The sequence below is a fragment of the Apodemus sylvaticus genome, chromosome 14 (assembly GCF_947179515.1).
Source record: "Apodemus sylvaticus chromosome 14, mApoSyl1.1, whole genome shotgun sequence".
Taxonomy (NCBI): domain Eukaryota; kingdom Metazoa; phylum Chordata; class Mammalia; order Rodentia; family Muridae; genus Apodemus; species Apodemus sylvaticus.
In genome coordinates this window covers 28688584-28711416 of record NC_067485.1, presented here as the reverse complement: position 1 = coordinate 28711416, position 22833 = coordinate 28688584, and the positions used below count along the sequence as shown (strand labels likewise).

Sequence of the window (22833 nt, the reverse complement as noted above, 5' to 3'; positions counted from 1 at the left end):
CTAGCTTTTTTTTTTTTTTCCTATTTTTCTTATTCGATATATTTTTTATTTACATTTCAAATGATTTCCCCTTTCCTGGCTCCCTACTCCCCGAAAGTCCCATAAGCCCTTTTCCCTCCCCGCCTTTTATTTTTTAAAACTTTCAAAACTTGAATGTTTCATTGAACCAAATAGCTCCATTGTTATGGTTAAGTCCACTGTGGCGAAAGCAAGGATTTAAATGTTTTGGGTTTTTTGTCGTCGTTGTTGATTTTTTTTTCCTTTTTGCCACCCAGTTTGAGAAGCAGTTGCCCAACCCAGCGTAGTTAAACTTCAGTTATTTAGGAGATGATTTTCCAGTTTGGAGGCTTTTATTTTTCCCCTCTCCCTGGAAGCAGTAAAAAAAAAAAAAACCCGTATTGGTCAGATAAGCAGGCGTTAACACGATCCCTCATGGTAGAGAGTCTGCTAAACAAGGCTCAGAATAAAAGAAACAGTTGTGTTTTCTAGTGCCCCCCAGCAGCAGGTCTGTAGATTATGTTTTGCAACAAAGAAGCTTGTCACTTTTTCCTACCTTGTCTCAACAGGCTCCTCACCAAAGAGTAAACACAGGCAAATCCACTAAAAAGGAATTTTGAAGCCATAGTCCAATGCATGATAAAATAACATAACCCCATCTAGATGTTTATGGCTATGTCAAAAGACTGAGAATGGTTAAATCACTTGGACCCAGCTAGAAAGAAATGCCAGTGATTCTCACACCGTCTGCCTACCCATATCTTCTGCACACTAGGCTACTGACTTTCAAAAGAGGGCATAAAAGTCATTTGACCAGGGCTCCTCGCTTTTGAACTTTGCCAGAGTTTGTTCTTTCTGCCAGAGACCTCTCTTGTCTTTGCTTGGTCTTCGGCCTCCTCCCTGCTCTTCCCACGGTGTGGATGAGTGGTATCCTGTTCGCTTTTTCGACTATCAGTCTGCAACATCGATCCAGTTCTCCCTCTCGGACTCTCTCCTGTGACTCCTCCAGAATAACCTCATTTCTGTCCAGCACGACAGATGCTCACTGTGAACCTACTGGGTGCTGGGCACCAGGCTCTGCACACTGACGTGACAGTAAGCACCAACTTCCCGGCTTCTTTCTCCATTGTGCTGCGCAGCTGACCCTACACTGAGATAGGCAATGAATTGAGGAGGTACCATTTAATCACGTTTCTTATCGGAAGATGGAAATTTTCTAGAATCGGTTTGAGGTGTAAGTTATCAGTGCACTAAATGCCGCTGAATCATTTTACTGCTAAATGGCTGGTTTTACATGATGTAAATTTCACAATGATTTAAATGAAAATAATGGAAGAGAAAGAAATAGGAGTGGGTCAGGTCTGTTTCTGTGAATGAAGAGTGCGATACAGAAATTCATTCCTCCTCCTTATGCAAGGTGACCTCTGCTACAGTTTGACTCTAACTAAATAACTTTATTGGATTAATTTCCTTCTTTTGCTTTATAAAACTTAGCATGCTTGGAGTTGGAATCCTGAAGCAAAAGAAGTGCTAGTTATTTTGGCGTTATAGGAATTGCTGCTTTAAAACCAGCAACCTTAGGCAGACCATCTGTGCTGTGTTTCTCTTCCATTCGGGTGACTTTCTTCTCAAATTACTCCTGGATCTCGGGGATTGGGGGGGGGGGGGGTGGAGGGTCACCAGGGCAGAGGTCAGAGTTCAGAAGCCTGCCTTTCAGTTCTCACTCCCCATGTCCCCTGAGCATGCTCCAGGGCCCAGGACTGAGTGCCCAGCCATAGTTTGTGTGTTAGCTCCCAGGCCTAAGCCATCTCGTGAAGGGCTTGGAAGTGACCATGCTGGGAGCCTGTCCTGTGACCAGTACTGTAGCAGGTGATAGCCACTCATACAATGTAAGGACCTGATTCTGCTCGTTCCCATGAGACATTATGGGAACTTAGAGGGCACCAAAACCACTGTGGGTAGGTAAGGTGAGGAAGGCAGCTGTCAATCACTGTAACACACACCAAAGAGGAAAGGTTCCTTTGGCTACGGTTTTAAAAGGCTTCCGCCTAAGATCAGTTGGGCTCTGTTGCCTTTATGCCCATGCTAAGGCCGCTTCTCATGGGAGAAACACACAGCAGCGGAAATACAGATGCTCACCTCATGAGTGTGCATAAAGAACATGGAATAGTGCAATGGCCTGAAGGTGAATCTTCCCTAGAGCTTCGGGGTTTGAATGCTTGGTGCCCGGCTGCTGGTTCTGTTCTGGGAGGGTCTGCAAACATTGGAAAGCAGGATCTGGCTGGAGGAAGCGGGTCACTGGGTGCTGATCATTGCGAGGGTCTTGTCCTGGACCCTTTGGTCTCTCTTTGCTCTTTCGCCACCACGCTGTGGACTGCTAGATGCCATCACATCTCCCCTGCCATGATGGACAGACACCTCTGAGATCGTGAACCCCAATAATATCTCTCCTCCTTTTGTCAGAGTGATGGAAAAAAGTAGCTAATACAGAATCTATTCTCCTCTTCAAGGGCAGATATCCAGCTATGTCTTAAGACCTCCTAGCGGTCCATCTTTTAACATTTCCAGTAATTCTAGGCTATGGGCCAAGTCTTAAGCCCAGGGACTTTTGGAGTACCCTTAAGATCCAGTTGTAGCAGAAGGCTTCCTGGGATTAAGTCTTAAAGGAAGTTTAAGGATTTATTGTCATTATATCTAATTATGTGCATATGTGTGGCCAAGGAGGCCAGAAGAGGGCATCAGATCCCCTGAAGCCAGAGTTACAGCTGGCTGTGAGCTGCCTGACATGGGTGCTGGCATCTGAACCTTGGGCTCTCTGCAGGAGTAGTATGAGCGTTTAACCACAGAACCATCTCTCCAGCCCCTCAAATGAAGATTCAGAAAAAGTATTGCACTACGCCAACAGACTAAACACCAGTGTCTCCTCTCCCAGTTAGATCCTTGTGTGCAGATCTAATAACAGGACAGCATGAGAGGTGAGGGCTTTGGGTCATCAGGCCAGAGTCTTCATGAATGGAATTAGTATTCATATTTATATATGTGATTTCACGGGGCTGGAGGGATGGCTCAGCAGTTAAGACTAATGGCTGCTCTTCCGCAAGACCCAGATTTGATTCCCAGCACCCACACGAGAGAGTTCACAACTGCTTGTAATCCCTCTTCCAGGAGGATCTAACAACCTTTTCTGGACTTACACATGTACATGTAATTAAGAACTAAAATGAATGAACATTTTTAAAGGAAAGGGTTGCATGAGGTTGAGAGTATAGTTACTGGAACGCATGGTTAACAAAGCTGTAGCCGTGGTTCTGGTCCCTCAGAACCACAGAGGAAGAAAAGGAGCCCCCAGAGAGCTGCCTTGCCAGGAACCACGTGGGAGCACAGCGAGAAGGTACTTCCTGGGAACCAGGTCCTCAGCAAACCCTGGATGTGGTGGTTCGATCCTGGCCTTCTGGCCTCTCTCTGTAACTGTGGGGAATACATTTCTACAGTCTACAATCCATCCAATCTGTGGTTTAAATTTTAAAAATATATACACATTAAAAAACTCTTTAAAAACTGTCCTGTGCTAGGGCTTGGTTGTCAGCCTCTGTCTCTAACCAGAGATGAAGGAGCCTCCAGGAGGAGGTATCCTAGAGCTAAGGAGTCTGGAGGAATAAATGAACCTGGGAGTCAAACACACCCTTCCAGGAAGAACAGCGGGCTGGAGGAGACAGTGGCAGGAACAGTCATAAAGAGAATGGTTGAAGTCGTAACTGTTAGTGGCCTTTGGCCTTTGATTTCTTTTGATTTTATGGTGATGGTATGACAAGCTCTAACTTCAGGGACCATTTAAAGGACAGACAAAATAATCACATGTGTGGAACTGCTTTGTAAATGCCAAAGACACAGAGCTGTTTCTACAATATCCTTGAGATTGTAGGGGGAGGGGTGTCCCAAATGCTATTTTCCAAACATTTCTAAGTAATTTCCTTTTTCAAAAAAAAAAAGAATTGGAAAGATAAGACTTTAAGATATGGAAGTTTCAGAGTAGATAATCTCTGGGCTCCCTGCTGAAGTACTGTTCTAGTTGAGATAAAGAAACGCAAAATAGGTTTGAGACATGAGGGTCAGGGGCTTAGGGACACTGAGTGGGTGTGAGGGTCAGACTTGGTTCCCATGAACAAGTACAGATACCGGCCAGGTTTCTACAGGAGCAAAGGCAGGCAGTACTGCAGAGCTGAGGCTAGCCTGGGCTCAAAACAAAGTCAGGGAGCTGTTGCTAAGGGTCACACAGCAAGCTGGGACTCCTGGGAAATAAAGTCCTTCCACAAGAAAAACTGCATTTTGTGAGGAACAACAGAAATATTTAGACATTCACAGTGAATCTTTAACCAAGAAAATACTGAAAACCTGGGCTAGAAAGATGGCTCAGTGGTTAAGAGCACTGAATGTTCATCCAGAGGTCCTGAGTTCAATTCCCAGCAACCAGATGCTGGCTCACAACTATCTGTAATGGGATCTACTCCATCTTCTGGTGCGTCTGAAGACAGCTACAGTGTACTCGAATAAATAAAACTTTAAAAAAGGAAAAGAAAATACTGAAAGCCCCAGACCCCCAAACACACAAGGGTGCACCCTACTAAAAGTGGAGGTCATCCGAAGAATAGGAGAATCCATTTAACTGTCCTGGAGAATTTGGAGAATAGTCCCCAAGCTATACTGTAACTTTGAGACCTACACAGTAAGAACAGATAGTTGAAGAGGACTGGATAGACCCAACACTAATAAACTATTAAACAACGCAAAGGGAGTATTGGTTAATTGGTAAGTATACTTAAAGTATCTACTCCACCTACAAGAAGATTAAAAACAAACAAATAAAAAACACAATGGAAAACAGGAAGGACACAGAGCAGCCAAGAGAGGAGGAATGTTAGAACCTCCATCATTCACCCAGCTGTCAATCTTGGAGGAGGAGGCAGTAGAGAGAAGGGAGTCCAAGCATGATGCTAAGATCATAGACTGTTGGAGAAGTGATGGAAAACAAGGATCTGCAGATGTGCAAGTCACTGTGTGGTCCAAGGGAGCTAAGAAAAGCACAGTGGAAGCAAACGTAGTGAGAACCAAAGCTGGGGAGGAGTCTCTGCACAAACCAGGAGGAGACAGAAATTGCTCCTGTGATGCCCTGAGTCCAGGCTCCGCCCCCTCCCCGCCTCCCTGAGGACACGCTGTCCAGTGTCGCTCTGCTGTGGAGTGGAAGGTGTGGGAGAGTGTCTGCTTTTCTTCTCAGGTTGTTCTAGCTGTTTTGACCAAACAGGTGATTTTTTTTAATCACTTGTGAAAAAATGCATAGTGTGCACATTAAGTTTCCCTGAAAGTGGTCTGGTTGCTTTATCTAGTCCTTGTAAGTGGGAAAAAAAAGTGTAGCTATTTGATATTAATGGTTTAAACCCAGAGGTTTCCTGATATGCAGTTGTTAAATGCCAAATGTGTCCCTTGGTGGGAGAGCTGAAATCTTCTTATTTTCCTACCGAGATGCAAAGAGTTGAAGCTACCAAGCATGTTCCTAACCTAAAATGACACTAATACCTATATTTGGGTATGAAAAATAGAAAACTTTGAGAGTTGTAAAATTTATTTACTTAGAGATTTTTCCTAAAAACTTAATTATTTACTTAATTTATCTGTATATAAAATTTATTCATTTAGAGTGGTCGTAAAAATGATATTTTAGTGATAAGAGACTTGATGACATGGTATTGTAGATTACTCAATAGAGCACTTACCATGTGTGCCTGAGACTCTGTGTTCCTTTCCCAGCAGTGTACACGCTGGGTATAGTAGTGCACACCCACTAGCACTTAGGAGGTAAAGACAGAAGGAACAAAAGTTCAAGGTCATCCCCTGGTATTTTATATCTTTGAGACCAACCTGGGCTACATCACATCCTGTCTCAAAACAACTGTAACAATAATGATGCTAATAACAAATGACTAGGGGTTCTTTCACTCTTAATTTCTCTTTCTCTCTCTTTCTCTTTCTTTCTCTCTCTCTCTCTCTCTCTCTCTCTCTCTCTCACACACACACACACACACACACACACACACAATATACATATGCATACTAAACTAGTCTTACCAATATATTGTAACAGAAGGATAGCCCAAGGAAGTTGAGATGTCTGTCCCTATGTGTTGGCGGTAGACATGTGAACCTGTGCATATGGTTCAGCGATGTAGAATTACACGCATACACCCCTAAGCAAACGATATAGGTACTGGGACACTGGAATAGGTATGGACTGGCTAGTGTGCTGTCAGCATCACTTTACCAGTAAGATGTCACTACTGGGTCATCTTGCTGAAGGGACCCCCTCTACTAATTGTGTAGCCTCGAGCCCCAAGTCAAGTAATCTGCTCATGATTTTTTTTGACCGTTAGCTTATCTATGAGCACCAGGTCTTATTGAAATACCCAAACTCAACAAACAAACAACATAAAACCCAAAACCAACCCAAGGTAATCAGTCAACTCCTAAGGTATGACACCCAAGATTGTCATCTGGCCTTCATGTGCATGTACACTGGCACCTATCTACACACACACACACACACACAAATCAGGCATGTACACATGTAAACCTTCCCTCTAAAACTCCCACAGTGAGATATTCTACAGATGCTCTGCCAGAGCTCTGAGAAGTAGATTAGTTCTTAGGAAGAGAGGGCTCCACCCCAGCAGAATCCAGGAGCATAAATGTAAGAGAGGGTGTCACCAGGCCTCTCCTGCACACAACTTCATACATTCCAAGTGAAGCTGGGTGTGGTGGGCTATATCAGTGACCCAACGACTCAGTGAGCAGAGTCAGGGGATCACTAGCTTGAGCCTGAGGCTAGCCTGGACTATATGTTAGATATGTGCCATGTCTCTCAGTCCTGTCATAGGCCTGACTTAGCCCCTAATACAGCAGTGAAAGTGGGAATTATCTTCTCCATGATTTTAAAGGCTGTGCTTATCATGTTGATCTTCATGTCCTTTGCTTAGTTTAAAAAAAAAAAAAAAACTTGAGCTAATGGAGTTCTTCTTAAGTCTTCTTAACTAGCTTTAAAAAGCTAGTTAAGATAAAGCACATTGAAAAGAAAGAACTCAACTGGGACACCAATTCCATTAAGCCAAATATAGAAAGATAGTTTTTTGAAATATTTGAGAAAACTTGATGGATTGGTTATCCTAGGAGAGAGTAAGAAAGTTTTAATTTAGCTGGGTATGATCCTGGGATAGATACAGTATCTATATTTAGTAGGTTATTTTTATTGTGGTAAAAATATACATAGCCTTAAATTAACCACTTTAAAAGATGTATCTATGTGTTTAAGTGTTTGCCTGCACTGTATGTATGTGCATTCTGTGTGTGCTTGGTATCTGCAGAGATGGCCTCAGTTCACTGGGAACTGGAATTACAGGTGGTTGTGACCTGCCTTGTGGGTGCTAGGAACCAAAACCAGGTTCTCTGCAAGAGCAGGAAACATTTTTAACTACTGAGCCATCTCTCCAGCTCCATAAGTTAAAAGTTTTTGTGTGTGCAGTTCTCTGTAATCAACTATATTCATGCTACTCTATTGTCATCCCCAGACCATTTTCACCTTCCAAGCTGAAATGCTATTCGCTAACCATGAATTCCCAGTTTCCTTCCCTCAGCTCCTGGCAACAGTGTTCTCCTGCTGTCTCTGAGTTTGACCTAAGATATCGTATAAATGTAACCATACCCCGTGTATGTATCCATTGGTGTCTGGCTTATTTCATTTTGCATAATGCTTCAAGGTTCATCTATACTATAGTACATGTGAGAACATCCTTCCCCCTTTAAGGCTGAAGAAAATTTTATTGTGGTTACCTACCATGTTTTCCCCTGCCTGGCTCTTGGCCTTTGACTGTTAGAAATAGCACTTCTATGCCATGGCTGTAACATAGCCACAGAGAGAGTGACTAGTCCTGTGTTAAGTCCACAATGAGCACGTTGATTGTCAGGCAGCATTCTTCACAGCAGCCACACCATCTTACATTCCGACCAGTAATGTGTAAGAGTTCATTTCTCAACATCTATGCCAGCCCTTGTAAGGAATAGTCTATGTTTTAACAGATCCATTAATGGTAAGGGTGAAGAAGAAAGGTGGACTGGTCAACAGCGTTCACTAACTCTTGTAAGGAAACGCCATGTTTTCAACAGACCCATCTGAGGTAAAGTCAAGGGAGGGGAGATGAGACTGATCAATATCCCCCTCAGAATAGCTATGCCCACCTGCAGGGCCTACAGCCTGTTCCCCAGTTTGACAAGCAGCTAGGCATATGCAGGTACCATCTGCACGCTCACTAAGAACATGCCTGTCCTTTATTTCCGAGTGCCTGCTCAGTTTCCGCCCAGCCTCTAAAAGGAAAAATCCTTCAAGGGTAAAAGGGAAAAATGAAACCCTATAAATGACAGTGATTTCATACACGTGTAGTAGAAGTGTTTGTTTCTAAGAGGCGTGGTAGGCATGCTGCTCATGATATGACATACTTGGGGCTGAGGTGGGGATGGGCCAGGCAGGGGATACAGTGATGCTGCTTACATTCTAGGAATAGCTTGGTTCTTCCCTGCCCTGCTTCAGTGTAGGCCTCCATAAGATGCATCATCCTTAAACCTGTCATCTCTGACATCTCTGTGAAGATGGACCCTACACTGTGGCCCAAGATCCAGGGCCAGTCTGAAGTCTAAACAGGTAGAATCTGTGGCAAACAGAGAACGAAGAGTGAGTTTTGCAAGCTGAATTCCTTCCACCATAAGAACGGGATTCTGTTTTTCAGTAGTGTCCTTTCTGTTTTGCTCAGTATTAAAACAAACACGCTGCTGTAGAGATGGAGAGACGGCTTAAAGAACACAGAGCATTGTTTTGTTTCCACTGACCTGACAAAGGACAAACAGAAAGTAGGTGACCTCGTACAAGGTTAAGAAGAAAAATTTGAACTGGTCCTTGAAGTTAAAATTCTAGGAATTATTGCCTTGGAGAATGCAGCGCTGTTGTACTAGAGAGGAGGAGAATGTGATTTCCTATGTGCAAGATACACCGTTCTGCAAGACAAAGCTAATTGCAGGAAGTATTAATTGGCACTAACCAGGGGACTCAGCCCAGGCCTGTTCTGAACACACGGGGCTGGATTCTCAAATCACTGCTTGGGACTATCACAACATTTACTGTGCAGATTTGCACAATGTCCTTGGCTGTGCTGGATGGATGATCTCTCACCTGATCTTAGGAAATGTTATCCCTTCTCAACTGATGCTGTAACTCGAGCGTACTGTCAACATCACACAAGAAAAACAAAGGGAAGCTGAGATTTCACACCACAACCTAAGGAAGGGTTTATTTTGGCTCAAGGATTGAGAAAGGATGCAGTCCTTCATGGCAGGGAAATCGCGAGGGCAGGTACATGAGATAGGCCCATGGCGGCAGGAACCGGAAGCAACTGAGGTTGTGACATGCGCAGTTAGGAAGCTAAACAGGAGGCCAAGTCAGACAAGGCTAAGAAATGTTAGAGTCCAACCACAAGGGCCCACTTCCTCCAGTGAGGCTCCACCTCTTACAGGTTCTTGATCCTTCCAAAACAGTGCTGTCAGCTGTAGAACATGTCTTCAAAAGACATGATCCCAAGGGGGACATTGAACAATCAAACGGTACTGTTGTATGGTCTTCAGGTGCACGTGGAGGCAGTAACCTAAGTAAGTGTATCCGTGTCATATGTCACTGTGAGCCATCAATGCACACTTATGTAAAGACAAACATATGCACAATAGAAGCAGAGAAATAGGGAGCTCCCAGCAAATGTCAGTAAATGATGACTGCATACCCTGGTAGGAAGAGAGGAAGGCAGGACAGGTCACACTAAGGCACGGGAGACTGTAGGTGGGGGAGAGGTTGGATGAAAAATGCAGGCAGTAGTCAAAGGCTCTTGGGGTTATAGAGAATGTGAATCTCCTCTGAAGAGGATAAAAGAAAAGAATGTTCAGTGTTTCCCTTCTAAGAAGAGAAGGGAAAATGTCCCCAGAAGGCAAGGGGTTATAATTCACATGGTAATAAAGTAATGGCTTTCTCATTTCTAGGATCTTTATCTTTTTATGCCAGTGAGACTTTGCCAGATTCTTTACCCTTCCTTTTTTTCTTTTCTTTTTGTTCCTTTTTTTGAGCTAAGCATTTAGTTCACATTGTGTGTGTGTGTGTATGTTTGTGTATACATATGTGTGTGCATGTATGTATGCATGTGGGATATATATATATATGCATACACACACATACACACACATGTATATATACATGTACATATGTATGGAGACCAAAGATCAGCCTTAGGTATCCACTCCGTTGTTTCCCACCCTATTTTTTTGAGGCAGGGTCTCTCACTCAACCTGGGACTCACCTATTTAGCTAAACAGGTTGACCTGCAAGCCCCAGGAACCCTCTAGACTTCGTGTCCCATCCTGTTTTCTCAAGGACTAGGATTATATAGATATACCCTCAACATGTGGGTGCTGGGAACCGGACTAAGTCTTCCTGCTTGACCTCTGTCAACTGAGTCATCTCTCTCCATGCTGTTCTTGAATTTTGATCCTCTGACCTCTTCCTTCTGGTTACAGATATGCACCATCTGCCTGTAAGAGGATTCTTCCTCACTCTTGCACATTGCCTCCCAGTGTTAGATAGTCTTCAACCTTAAGAATTAAAAGCCGTCACCCATTCCCTAGTAGGATCAGATTTCTCTTCCTCTTCCTTCCTCTCTTGGCCTCTTTCCATCTTCCTTTTCTTGAGTTAGTTTCCTGACACTGTCATACAAATCTCCAAAAATGTACAATGCACTGTTAGCCAAAACCCACAGTGCCCTGCAGTTCTTCAGTCCTTTGTAATGACTGTCTTCAGCAAGATGGCTCTTCCTCAATGTTTCTTGTGTCAGTTGGTGGCTGTAGCTGGACTTATCCAAAGCACCAGCAGTCTGGATATCCAAGATGGCTTCCTCAACTGGGCATGGTTTCATGCCTATAACCCCAGTCCTGGAGGAGGCAGGATTAGTAATTCAAGGCTAGCCTAGTCTACATGGTGAATTCAAGGCCAGTTTGGGCTACATGAGAACTTGTTTCAGAAAACAAAACAAAACAAAACAAAACTTTAGCTGGGAAGATGGCTCAGAAATTAAGAGAACACTTGTTACTCTTGCAGAGGACCCAGGTTCAATACCTAGCCACCCACATTAGGTGTCTCAAAGCCACCCTTAACTTCAGTTCCAGGGAATATGATGCCCTCTTCTGGGCCCCTCTAGTAGTACATGAACATTTTGCATATTCAATAATACACTCTCAAAATGATAGATAGATGGATAGATAGTTGGATAGATAGTTGGATAGACACACACACACACACACACACACAGTATTAGACAAGATTTCTATGTGTACCTGACTGACCTAGAAGTTGCTGTGTAGACCATGTTGGCCTTGAACTGGGAGATCCACCTGCCTCTGCCTCCCAAGTAAAATAATAAATCTTTTTTTAAAAAAAACTCAAAACTGCATATTAAACAAGTGTGGGGTGGTTGGACAGTCCTCCTCTTTCCTTTTCCTTCCTCGTCATCTCACCCCCTCTTCTTCCACGGACTCTGCCCATGTCTGATTTTCCTCTCAACAACAGACTTCAGTACATGAGACACTTTCATGGTCGCTGTCTTTCCCCTGCAGGCACATGGTGAGGAGGCTCACGGTTTACTACAGCGTAGAAAGTGCTTCAGTTTCACAAGGGCTGATGTCCACAGGCAAAAGCAGGTTACACACTTAGCTGGGGACGGCTTGCTGGGAGCGAGTGGCAGTGCTCTGTGAGGACCACCACATTTCCCATTTACTGAAAAGCGTGTCTGTGCACCTATACCTCTTGCAACTGAAACACCTATTTCATTTTATGTACATCACTTTTTTTCTATTCACAGTAAGAGATGGAAGAAATTCTTCAAAGAGTTCTTACGATGCTCTCTCTCTCTGTAAGGAATCTTTAAAAACCCATTTCACTTAGCCATATTAAAATTAAGTATCCTATAGGTCAGGGAAACCAGAAAATGGGACACCATTTGAAATGTAAATAAAGAATATATCTAGTTAAAAAAAAAAAAAAGTATCCTAAAGGTCCTGTAGAAAGGACATGTGACTTTTTTTTTTTTAAAGAAAATCTGAGAAATCAGATTTAATTCCTTTTAACCAATAGTGATAACGTATCAGGTTTAGAAGGCAGATCAGTGTTAAGGAAAGGTGATCTAGTGTCTGTGTGGCTGTCCTTGAGCGAACCCTTCAACAATCCCGCCTTTCATTCTCAGGCACTGACTAGCAGACCTGTCGCCACGGTGAGAACATGCCACCATATGCTTTCTGCCCAGACCTTATTTGACTCTTACTGAAGCCAAAACTTTTTCCTGGGGAAAAAAAAAAACCTGAAAAAAGTCGGAGCAGGGACCTATTAAGTCTGCTTGCCGCTCTTGCAGAGGATCGAGGTATGATTTCCAGCACTGCACGGTGACCCACAACCACCTGCAGCTCTTCATCGCCATCTCTTATAGACAGTCCATGTCATTTCCAAATCTTCCCACCAGAATATTATTTTATTTACTTGAAAACATTAACTATTTTCATGTGTATGGGTGTTTTGCCTGCATATATGTCTGTGCCATAGTTCCAGGGAATCTCACGCCCTCTTCTGACCTCTGAGGACATCAGGCACGTGCACATCGTACATACACACATACAGGCCAAACACTCGTATACATCAAAAATAAAATCTTTAAGAGTTTTTGAACTGAGAAAGGAAACAAATCTAGAGGGTTGGTCATATAACTATATTGTAATTTTGAAAAAAATCTTTATTGAAAACCTTTAGACATGGGTAAGCTAATTTTTCTTAGTTTGATGGCATGCTATTGAGTACTTCTGTTCTTCCTGAGAGTTATTAGGCTAGTTTTGTCTGTCTGTCTGTCTGTCTGTTTCTTCTTTTGTACTAAGATGCCAAATCTCCAAAGCTTTTCTCAGGAGATGATAGAAGAGAGCACAGGGAAGAAAATAGGAAATTAGAGATGGCAACTAGTTTGCCTCTTGTGTACTTCCCACAAACCCTTACAAAAACTGCTCTATATAAGCGGTGAATTTGTTCCTGCAATTTCTTCGGAATTGTTATTAAGAAAACTGAGAGGCTTGGGTTCCCAGAACCCATGTTGGGCAGCTCACAAAAGCCTGTAACATAAGCCCTAGAGGATCCAGTGTTCTCTTCTGAACTCTGAAGGCACCTTTCTGCAAGTGTATATTCCCCCATGTAGATGCACACGTATAATTAAAAATAAAAATGAATTTCATCAAACAAACTAAAAGGGTTGGGCACAGTGGGGCATACTTGCAATCCCAGCACTCAGAAGTCAGAAGCAGGACTATTAGTGCAAATTCTAGGCTAGCCTGGGCTACATGGCAAGACTGGTCTCAAAGAAACAGCAAAACTAATAGGCCCCACCCACCCCACCCGCCCACGTTTTCTCATCAGAAAAGAGTGTGAAGTTTGGGCAGAAGTCGAGCCTCTGTCCTGTTGCAGTGACTGTGAACTGAGCATCTGGGGTTCGCTACCATTTCTCTTACCCAGGAATGAATACAGACAGTCGAAATACAACTCCCAAAAAGAATAACCAGCAATTAAAATTTCTTTCGCCTTTGCCTGCATGCTGAAAAAAAAAAAGTGACATATCTTTCTTTGCCAGCTTTTTTGAGACATAACTGATAAAAGGGGCCTGTGCCGATGAAGTGCCTCAGATCTCCTCTCTGCCCACTGCGGCAGAGGAGCCCCTCCCCCCACCCCCCACATCACATGCTCAGCAGGTCTTCTGTCAAGGCAGTGCAATCTGCTAGTCGCAGTAATGCCCGACACGTCTGTAAATCATATTCATCATACAGAATTTAACCTTTGGACCCTCTCGTTGGCTTTCCCCAGGCCCAGGAAAGCACCATTCTTCTCTCTGCTTCTGGGAGTTTGACTTTCACAGACACTGCCTATGAATGAGATGACCTGGCTCTATTGGTCTGTGCCTAGCTTGTGACACTTAGCACTGTGCCTTTCAGGTCCGTCTGTGTGTCTCTCCTAGTCCACCCTCCCCCCACTGCTACATATTTCTATTCATTTCCCTGACCCTCTGGACTTCTCTCCTGTCTCTTCCAATACCTGATCCTGTCCTCCCCTTTTCCCCTCCCCCCCTCCTCCTCTCTCTCCCTCCCAGATTCCTCACTCTACCACCCGGTTGATTATTTTGTAGGATAAGTAGGATTGAAGCATCCACACTTTGGTCTTCCTTCTTGTTAAGCTTCATATGGTCTGGGAGTTGTATCGTGAGCATTCTAAGCTTTTGGGTGCATACCATGTGTGTTCTTTTGTGATTGGGTTACCTCACTCAGGATGATATTTTCTAGTTCCATCCATTTGCCTGCAAATTTCATGAAGTCATTGTTTTTAATAGCCGAGTAATAGTCCATTGTGTAAATGCACCACAGTTTCTGTATCCATTCCTCTGTCGAGGGACATCTGTGTTGTTTTCAGCTTCTGGCTGTTATAAATAAGGCTGCTATGAACATAGTGGAGCATGTGTCCTTGATATATGTTGGGGCATCTTTTGGCTATATGCCCAGTAGTGGTATGGCTGGGTCTTTAGGTAGAACTATTTCCAATTTACTGAGGAACTGCCAGGTTGTTTTCCAAAGTGGTTGTACCAGCTTGCAATGCCACCAGCAATGGGAGAGTGTTCCTCATTCTCCACAGCCTCACCAGCACCTGCTGTCACTTAAGTGTCTTAGCCATTCTGATTGGTGTGAGGTGGAATCTCAGGGTCTGTGTGTTATAGAGAGCAGGAAGTCATTTAGGTGTTTATATGCTTCATTTCCTTTACACATTCATCCACAGGAGGGGAACTAGATCCAGGTACTGTGTGTGTATGAATAATAATTTTAATGTGCTACAGATATTTCCACGGGACAGCAAGCAAAGTGTGGAGGCCCCTGGAATGTGGGGGGTGGGGTGGGGACAAGGCATGACCTGTCCTCCGCTCATGTCACAGCTCCCAAGTTCAGCACTGGGTGACCTGTTTCATGTCAGCTTCAGATGGTGCCACATGAACAAAACTGGGGAGGGAAAAGGGAAAAACCAACAGGGAGGAGGAGAGGGCTAGAATTTGTCTTTTGACTATCATTAGGGTTTCTTGATTATGTATGAGAGACAGGTTATTTATAGGAGCATAGGCACCTCACCAATAGCTACACCACAGAAGATGATATCTCCCCTCTATCCTCTAACTGTTAAATGTGTCTAGATCCTTAGGGCAGTGTGTGTGTGTGTGTGTGTGTGTGTGTGTGTGTGTGTGTGTGTGTAAAAGTCTCTTCTTCCATGACAGGATGTTCATGGGCCAAATCTTGTGTGGATCTTAGGTAAGCTATCACAGTGCAATGGCGTGCCATGCCCAAGAGACACTGTCCTACGACATTCCACCCCATCTTGGGCTCTTACATCCTGCCCTCTCCCATGTTCCCTGAGTCTTGGAGACGTTGATGACCACAGATGTTCTACCTGTGTTGGGCATTCAGTAGTCACTTATCACCAGACTAGGAGTAGACATGAGTCTCTGTAGGTCCCACTCTCTGCTACAAGAGTTTCTCTTCCCAAAGTGGACAGAGCACTGATCTGTGGGAATGAACATAAATATTTAGAAGGTAACTTGACAGATACCTCGTGTGTTGTTTTTAATAAGTTTTATTCATTATTTTATTTTTTTACATGTCAAATGTTATCTCTCTTCTCAGTTTCTTCTATACAAACCCCCTATCCCATCTCCCCTCCCTCCTGCTTCTACGTAGGTATTCCCTTACTGACCCAACCCCTTCTGCCTCACAGCCCTAGCATTCTCCTATACTGGGGCATCGAGCCTCCACAGGACCAAGGGCCTCCCTCCCATTGATGCCAGATAAGACTATCCTCTGCTACATATGCAGCTGGAGCCATGGGTCCCTCCGTGTGGACTTTTTGGTTGGTGGTTTAGTCCCTGGGAGCTCAGGGTGGGTGGGGGTGGGGGACTGGTTGGTTGATATTGTTGATCTTCCTGGGGGGTTGCAAAGCCCACCTGACATGTTTTTGGTTGGTTGTTTTTCTCTTATCTCAGTTTCCTCTTGATTCTCTGTGCTCTGTAGGTAGAGCACGTGGCATAGTCACCAGTGAAGCTTCCCCGTCTTATTCTGGTGGGCAACCAATTGCAGCAAGAGTTACCTATATTGTTTTGGTGACCAGCAACTCTTAGGAAGTTTAGCAGGTGTCGAGTCCTTCTTCCATATTTCATTCATTCTCAGACTTTTCTGCACTGTCCTTTTTTCTTTTCTTTTCTTTTTTTTTTTTTTTTTCTGATGAGGAAAGCTGAAGCCAAGAGTCTTTAAACAACTCAGTCTCATGTAGATCATGTTCAGCCAACTGCTGAAACTACAGGATCTAAACGGAACATGGTGCAAACATTTGGCTTCCTCTGGGACAGAAGGGAGGACTTCAATTTCTACCTGCCAGGTTCAGCCCCTTGGTCTCACTAACCCACCCACTGGTAACTGGTAATCTGTGAAGTAAATCTGGGGAACGTTCATGAGATGAGCCCGTGGCACCTGGTCAAGTAACAATAGCTGTCACTCTCTCTTGTTTAATCCTATAGTGGAGTACGACAAGGAGTTCTCCCCACGCCAGCGACACCACAAAGAGTTCAAGTTCAACTTATCCCAGATTCCCGAGGGTGAGGCGGTGACGGCTGCTGAGTTCCGTGTCTACAAGGACTGTGTGGTGGGGAGTTTTAAAAACCAAACCTTTCTTATCAGCATTTACCAAGTCTTACAGGAGCATCAGCACAGGTATGGAGGCTGGAGGAAGCCAACGGGTGGGGCCACTCCTACTTCTCACCCTCTCCCCTCATGTGACACGCAGTGTCTTTGGAAGGTGGTCTGTAGCTCAGGGGCTATTGAACGTGAAGAGCTGGTGTTCTAAAGGGTAGTGTTTTGTTGGCAGGATGTTTTACTCTTAAGTTGATTTTTTCAAATAGGCGTCTTTTCCTAAGCAAGCCGGTAAACAGTACTTAGTAACCATCTTTGATGACCAGTCAACTCTGACTTATTGGGGTCAACTATTTCCTGTTACTATTTGGTCCCCAGTTTTGATGATATGTGAGCAGCTAAATTAATGTACAGATTAAAATTATAGAACAGTACTTACAAGAGATTGTAAGCCAGGTGACTGCAAGGTATATATTTGTGTATTTAATATGCATGTATGTTTGCTTTGGATAAGCATATGTAAACACCACCATTTGGATACAGGGAATGACAGATTGCTTTTTTTTTTCTATATGTCTCTGCTATTATTCTCTTCTAAAACAAGTTCAGAAACTTTATAGGGGAAAAGAATCTGCAAGTAAAGAATATTCATGGGGCCTCCTAGCAATAAAGAAAAACTTGCCCAGCAACTGTTGGAGCACAGTAGGGCAGAGAGAAGCAAAGAGTAAACATTGAATTCAAATCTGTAGAAACAGGAAACCAATTCATCCGATTGTGTTGAGCTGGTTGGTGAGTCTGTTTATCATCCAACTCACTGAGAACAGAATACAGTACGGGAGGTAGAGAGGACAGGATCCAGCTCAAGCCACTGATAATAATGTCTACAGTGATTAGAATGCAGATGATGCAAACATGGGAGGTGAAGAATGTCTAGGGGACCCCACTCTCTTAGACCCAAAGACATTTCTGTTGCTTTGCCTTTTCTTTTTACATCTTTCCCATGTCACTCAGGCTACCCTCAAACGTGCAGTCCTCCAGCCTCTGCCTTTCAAGTCCTGGGATTACATACAGCATGCCCAGTATCTCCTTTGGTTTCAGAAACCAACACTAACTGGCCCTGGGAAACTACCGACTTTCCAGAAGGTTCCAGTGCTTCCCAGTTGACCTTGGTTTCCTCTGGATCTATGGGTCTGTGTGGAGGGCTGTGGTGAGCATGCCTGCCGAGATGATAAGGAACAGGAGCTAGCCCTGGGGAAGGGTTGAGTCAGCTTTGAAAGCATACCAATGTCCAGCACTTGGGCACATTCTGGTCTATCCAGGGAAACTCTGCAGGAGGGAATTTCTGTTAGCTTCAAGAGGGAGCTGAGGAGAGTGTGTAGGTAGCTGTGAGGCTGTAGGAGGGAGCTGAGAGACAAAGAACAGGCTCTGAGTATTAGTGCTCCACTCCACCTGAGGGAGGAGGGGACTATGGGGAGGGCTTAAGGAAGGGAGAGAGTGGGCAGCTCTGAGGAGAAAGGGGAATCTTGAGGAGTGATCTGAGAGCTTTGGGGGTAAAAGATGGATAGTGTGTTTAAAAATGTGCCCATGCCCATGTGGTCATAGAGAGATACCCAGATAGCTGTAACAGAGCTGAGAGTGGCCCGCTGGGGGCCTTGGGAGGGTGTGGAAGACTCCAAGAGCCTAGAGAGACGCTTAAGGAGTGGACCAGGAGAGTAGCAGGTGGAGGGGGGGAGCAGCTTAAGAATCAAACTCTAGAATGTAGAATCACATTTGGTAGGTGGCAAAAGCCGGCAGAAATAAATGATCCGTCCATATCTTAGGAGGGTCGGCTCAGCAGCACCGTTCAGAGCAACCGAGTCCCTTGGATGGATGCTCATGGGTGGCACTCGTGGGTTTCAGCACCAGATGAATGATAAAAAGAAGTAAAAGAAGGGCATGACTGCTTCTAGGTATGAGGGAGGGGAAGGCTTACTGTCTATAAAAGGAAGAGCACAGCCAGAGGCGGAAGCATCACATCGGGGAGAGTCTAGAGTGGACATGGCCAGACTGAGCTGGGCCAAGTGGGGGGGGGGGGGGAGAGAGAGAGAGAGAGAGAGAGAGAGAGAGAGAGAGAGAGAGAGAGAGAGAGAGCCAGAACCAGAGCCAGAAAGGAGCCACAGACCAAGAGTGATGGCCTGGGTCAAGAGACTGGTGTAGCCAATCTGGCTGTGTTATATAGGGGCAGAGGATGGGGGTTTGGGGAGCCCAGTCCAGTACCTGGGCTGGAGATTTCCAGGTAAGGGGAGGAGTGTGCCAGCCAGGGGCAACCTAGAACAGGTAGGCACTGAGGTTGCTGGCAGAGCCTGGCAGCTGACATCAGCTTTGATATGTTAATAGACATCTCAGCCATTTGCCCTGTGCTAGGGATCCAACACTAGAAGGACCAGCAGATGCCAGGCACTGGAAATGCATCATGGTGCTGGATACACACACTAAGGCTATAGGTCCGATCTTAGCTGGTACGGTTACACAATGAATAAAATATAGCCATGGGGGTATGGTGATAATGGACCAGAATTTCAGAACAAGGAAGTTTCCTGATGTCTTATTTGCCCTCTTAAATACAAGTGTATCTGATGGCTTTACAAGAGAGCTTGTTTGGGGAAGCAGAATCTCTCCTGGCTCGAACTTCATCTTTTGATGGTGCTGGAGAGAATTGGTATTTGGTGGTTCTTTGGCTCTGCCTTAGTCATTGGCTTTTCAATCTGCCCAATTGTATATTCCATTTTACTTCTCTCTGAGAATGGCCTAAACGTGCCTATTCAACTTACACATTTGTTTGAAATGCATAGTTTTTTTTTCCCTCCCCTGCAGGAAAAGTCATACCAAAACTGCTAGGCTGGAAGTATAACAACTGTAGAACTTTTTTAGAAGAATTTTTGTTTTAAAGAGAGAGCTAGCAGAAGCCTTGCGAGGTTCATACTGGACTCTAGCCAAGAAGAGAGAGCTGCCGTGGGCTCAGGATGGTGGGGACATCCTTCCTTGGGACCAGCCGTGGGTTTGGAAAGCAGAAACCAGAACAGTCCCAACCTTGGACGGCTCTCTTCTCAGTTTGTCTTTTAGGATGGGAGCATTTGCCAGTTGGATGTGTTTCATTTGTGTGCATAGGGGAAAGAGAATACTAAGAAATTTGGGAGGCGTTCATGCTTTTGAAGGGCTCCAGGTTGACTGGAGGAGGTTTTCTTATCTGTGGGCCAGGAGCCCAGGCCTCCCGCTACTTCCAAATGTTCTCAGCGAGGCCTCTAGACTTAGCTGCAGGGCTCCTTGGGTGGAAGGCTTGACCTTCCCATCTGTACCATCTTGGGGTGTCTTCTTGGCCGACCATGCTTTTCTGAGCATAGAGGAAACTTATTTATCTACTCAGTGCTGAAGTGCAATTTGTAGCATTTGCTGTGTTCACTTAATTCAACAAATGTTTGTGTTACAAAATAGTTGGCCTCCTTGACGGAGGCAAGTTGGGGTTCTAAACGCTAAGTCATAACTTCAGCTAAAGGGCCGGGGAGATTCTAGGTGTGTTGAATCTTCTGACATTAAAAAAATAAAATAAAATAGGAGACCTGATTGGGAGGTTACAAAAGCCTCCAAGAAGGCAAGTACTGGCTATAGAAATGTGCTTCTGTGACCTGTAAATACTCAGAACAGGTAAGTTTACAACAACTACAATTGGCTTCTTAAATAGAGGGTACTTGTCTTAGTCAGGGTTTTTATTCCTGAACAAACATCATGACCAAGAAGCAAGTCGGGGAGGAAAGGGTTTATTCAGCTTACACTTCCACACTGCTATTTATCACTAAAGGAAGTCAGGGCAGGAACTCAAGCAGGCCAGGAATCAGGATCTGATGCAGAGGACGTGGAGGGATGTTTCTTACTGGTTTGCTTCCCCTGGCTTGCTCAGCCTGCTCTCTTATAGAACCCAAGACTACCAGCCCAGAGGTGGTACCACCCACAAGGGACCCTCCCCACTTGATCACTAATTGAGGAAATACCTTACAGCTGGATCTCATGGAGGTACTTCCTCAAAGGAGGCTCCTTTCTCTGTGATAACTCAAGCCTGTGTCTAGTTGACACAAAACCAGCCAGTAGAGTACTCATTAGAGAAACATGGTACTTGATTCATAGCTGGAGAAGGAGCCTTGAGGTGTGATTTACATAGGTTAAGGAAAGCCCAGAAGCCACCAGTGGGTTACAGAGATAGCAGCTTGATTACCTCTGCTAAGTTCAAGGCCCACAGGACACCCTTTGTATGTTACCCTTTGTATGTTACCTCTTTTAAGATTTATTCAGCACTGGGTTGGCAAGACAGTTCCACTGGTAAAGGTGCTTGCCATGCAGGCCTGGGGACCTCAGTTCAATCCCCAGAACCCACATAAAGGTGGACAAAGAGAGCCGACTCCACGAAGTTGTTTCTGATCATTACACGCGTGTCATGGTACACATCTACTCTGTGCACATAGATCCATCGTGTACACATATACACAATAATAACAGAATGTATAAGTGACTTGGCAGTTTTGTGAGTGCTTATAACTTGCCCAGCATGTGCAGAGCGCTGGTTCCATCCCCAGCACCTAAAAAGAAGAGAGTAGTGGGAGAGGGTGTGAGATATTGATATGATCAAAACACATAGAATGTGTCTGAGTTACTGTTCTGTTGTTGTGAAGAGACACCATGATCATGGCAACTCTTACAAAAGAAAGCATTTAATTGGGGTTGACTGACGGTTTCAGAGGTTGGCCCATTATCATCATGGTAGGAAGTATAGCAGCTGACAGGCAAGTATGGCCTGAGAGCCACATCCGGATCCATAGGCAGCAGGCAGAGAGAGAGAGAGAGACTGGACCTGGCTTGGGCTTCTGGGTCTCAAAGCCCACCCCAGTGACATACTTCCTCCAGCAAGGCCACGCCTCCTCCTGATCCTTCTAATCTGCCTCAAATAGTTCAACTAACGTGGGATTAAGCGTTCAAATATATGAGCCTATGAGGGCTATTCTCATTCAAACCACCACATTCTACTTGTGTGACAGCCTCAATTAATAAAATATACTTAAACCAACAGCAAGATGTGGTACTGTAAATCAATACATTCTTATAGTGATGCTGATATAAATTTGCATTTTATATAAAATTAACAGTTTAGAAAACTGTTGGCCTTCCCTTCATATGTTTCCATTAGGATTGTCCTCTGTCCCTTCAAATAGGTGAGGCAGTCGTCATATTTGAGAGAATATAAAGCATGGCATGTTTGAATTTTGCCAAGGGCACCCCTAAGCTAGGGTAAGCAGAAAGTGCCCCAACGAGATCCGCACCCCACTTATGCCCCATGCCTCCATCTTTTGAGCTCGGATGCAGGCATCACAAGGACGCTCCAGTCTGTTCCCGCTGGTGATAGAGCAGGTCTGTTAGAATTCAGGCCTTCCTACAGAAAGCCTTTCCAACCTTCAGTTGCTCTCTAGACTAACCATCACCCATCAGCATGTTGTGTAGATGGGCGAGAGATGGAGAATAAAGCCCAGGATAAATACGTGTGTCGCCATCTGCATTCTTAAGGCTCACTCCTGAACTTCTGAGTGATATGCACAGTCGCTGTCTTACGCTTGGACTGCACTTAGCGGCTGTCCTGGATCCCCGCTGGCCTCCTGTACCCATGCGGAGTAGCAAAGCGGTGCCATGTTGCTCTCCACACACAGAATGACTAATTTCTAGCATACTTTTCTCATCATGGTGTCCAAGTTTAGCTATGAAAGAGGAGCTTAGGGAAGAAGAGATTCGTTTTAGCCTACATGTTCATGGCCAGGGGGCCATGACTTAATCTGTGGTTGGAGTTGGGCCAGAGACCATTACGTTTTTATGCATGAGGAAGCAGAGGGAGACTGAGCGGAACCAGGGCCAGGCTAAAACCCATGAGCCCACCTTATAGGTTATACCAGA

At 44.6% G+C, this 22833-nt stretch overlaps 1 protein-coding gene across 1 annotated transcript in view; it reads left to right on the top strand.

Moving 5' to 3' along the window:
* The window catches only part of Bmp6 (bone morphogenetic protein 6), a 158221-nt gene that overhangs the window by 109867 nt on the left and 25521 nt on the right, over positions 1-22833 (top strand). The window contains exon 2 of the mRNA XM_052157612.1: positions 16755-16947. Within this exon, the coding sequence (XP_052013572.1) occupies positions 16755-16947 (193 nt within the window). The remainder of the gene's footprint in view (positions 1-16754; positions 16948-22833) is intronic.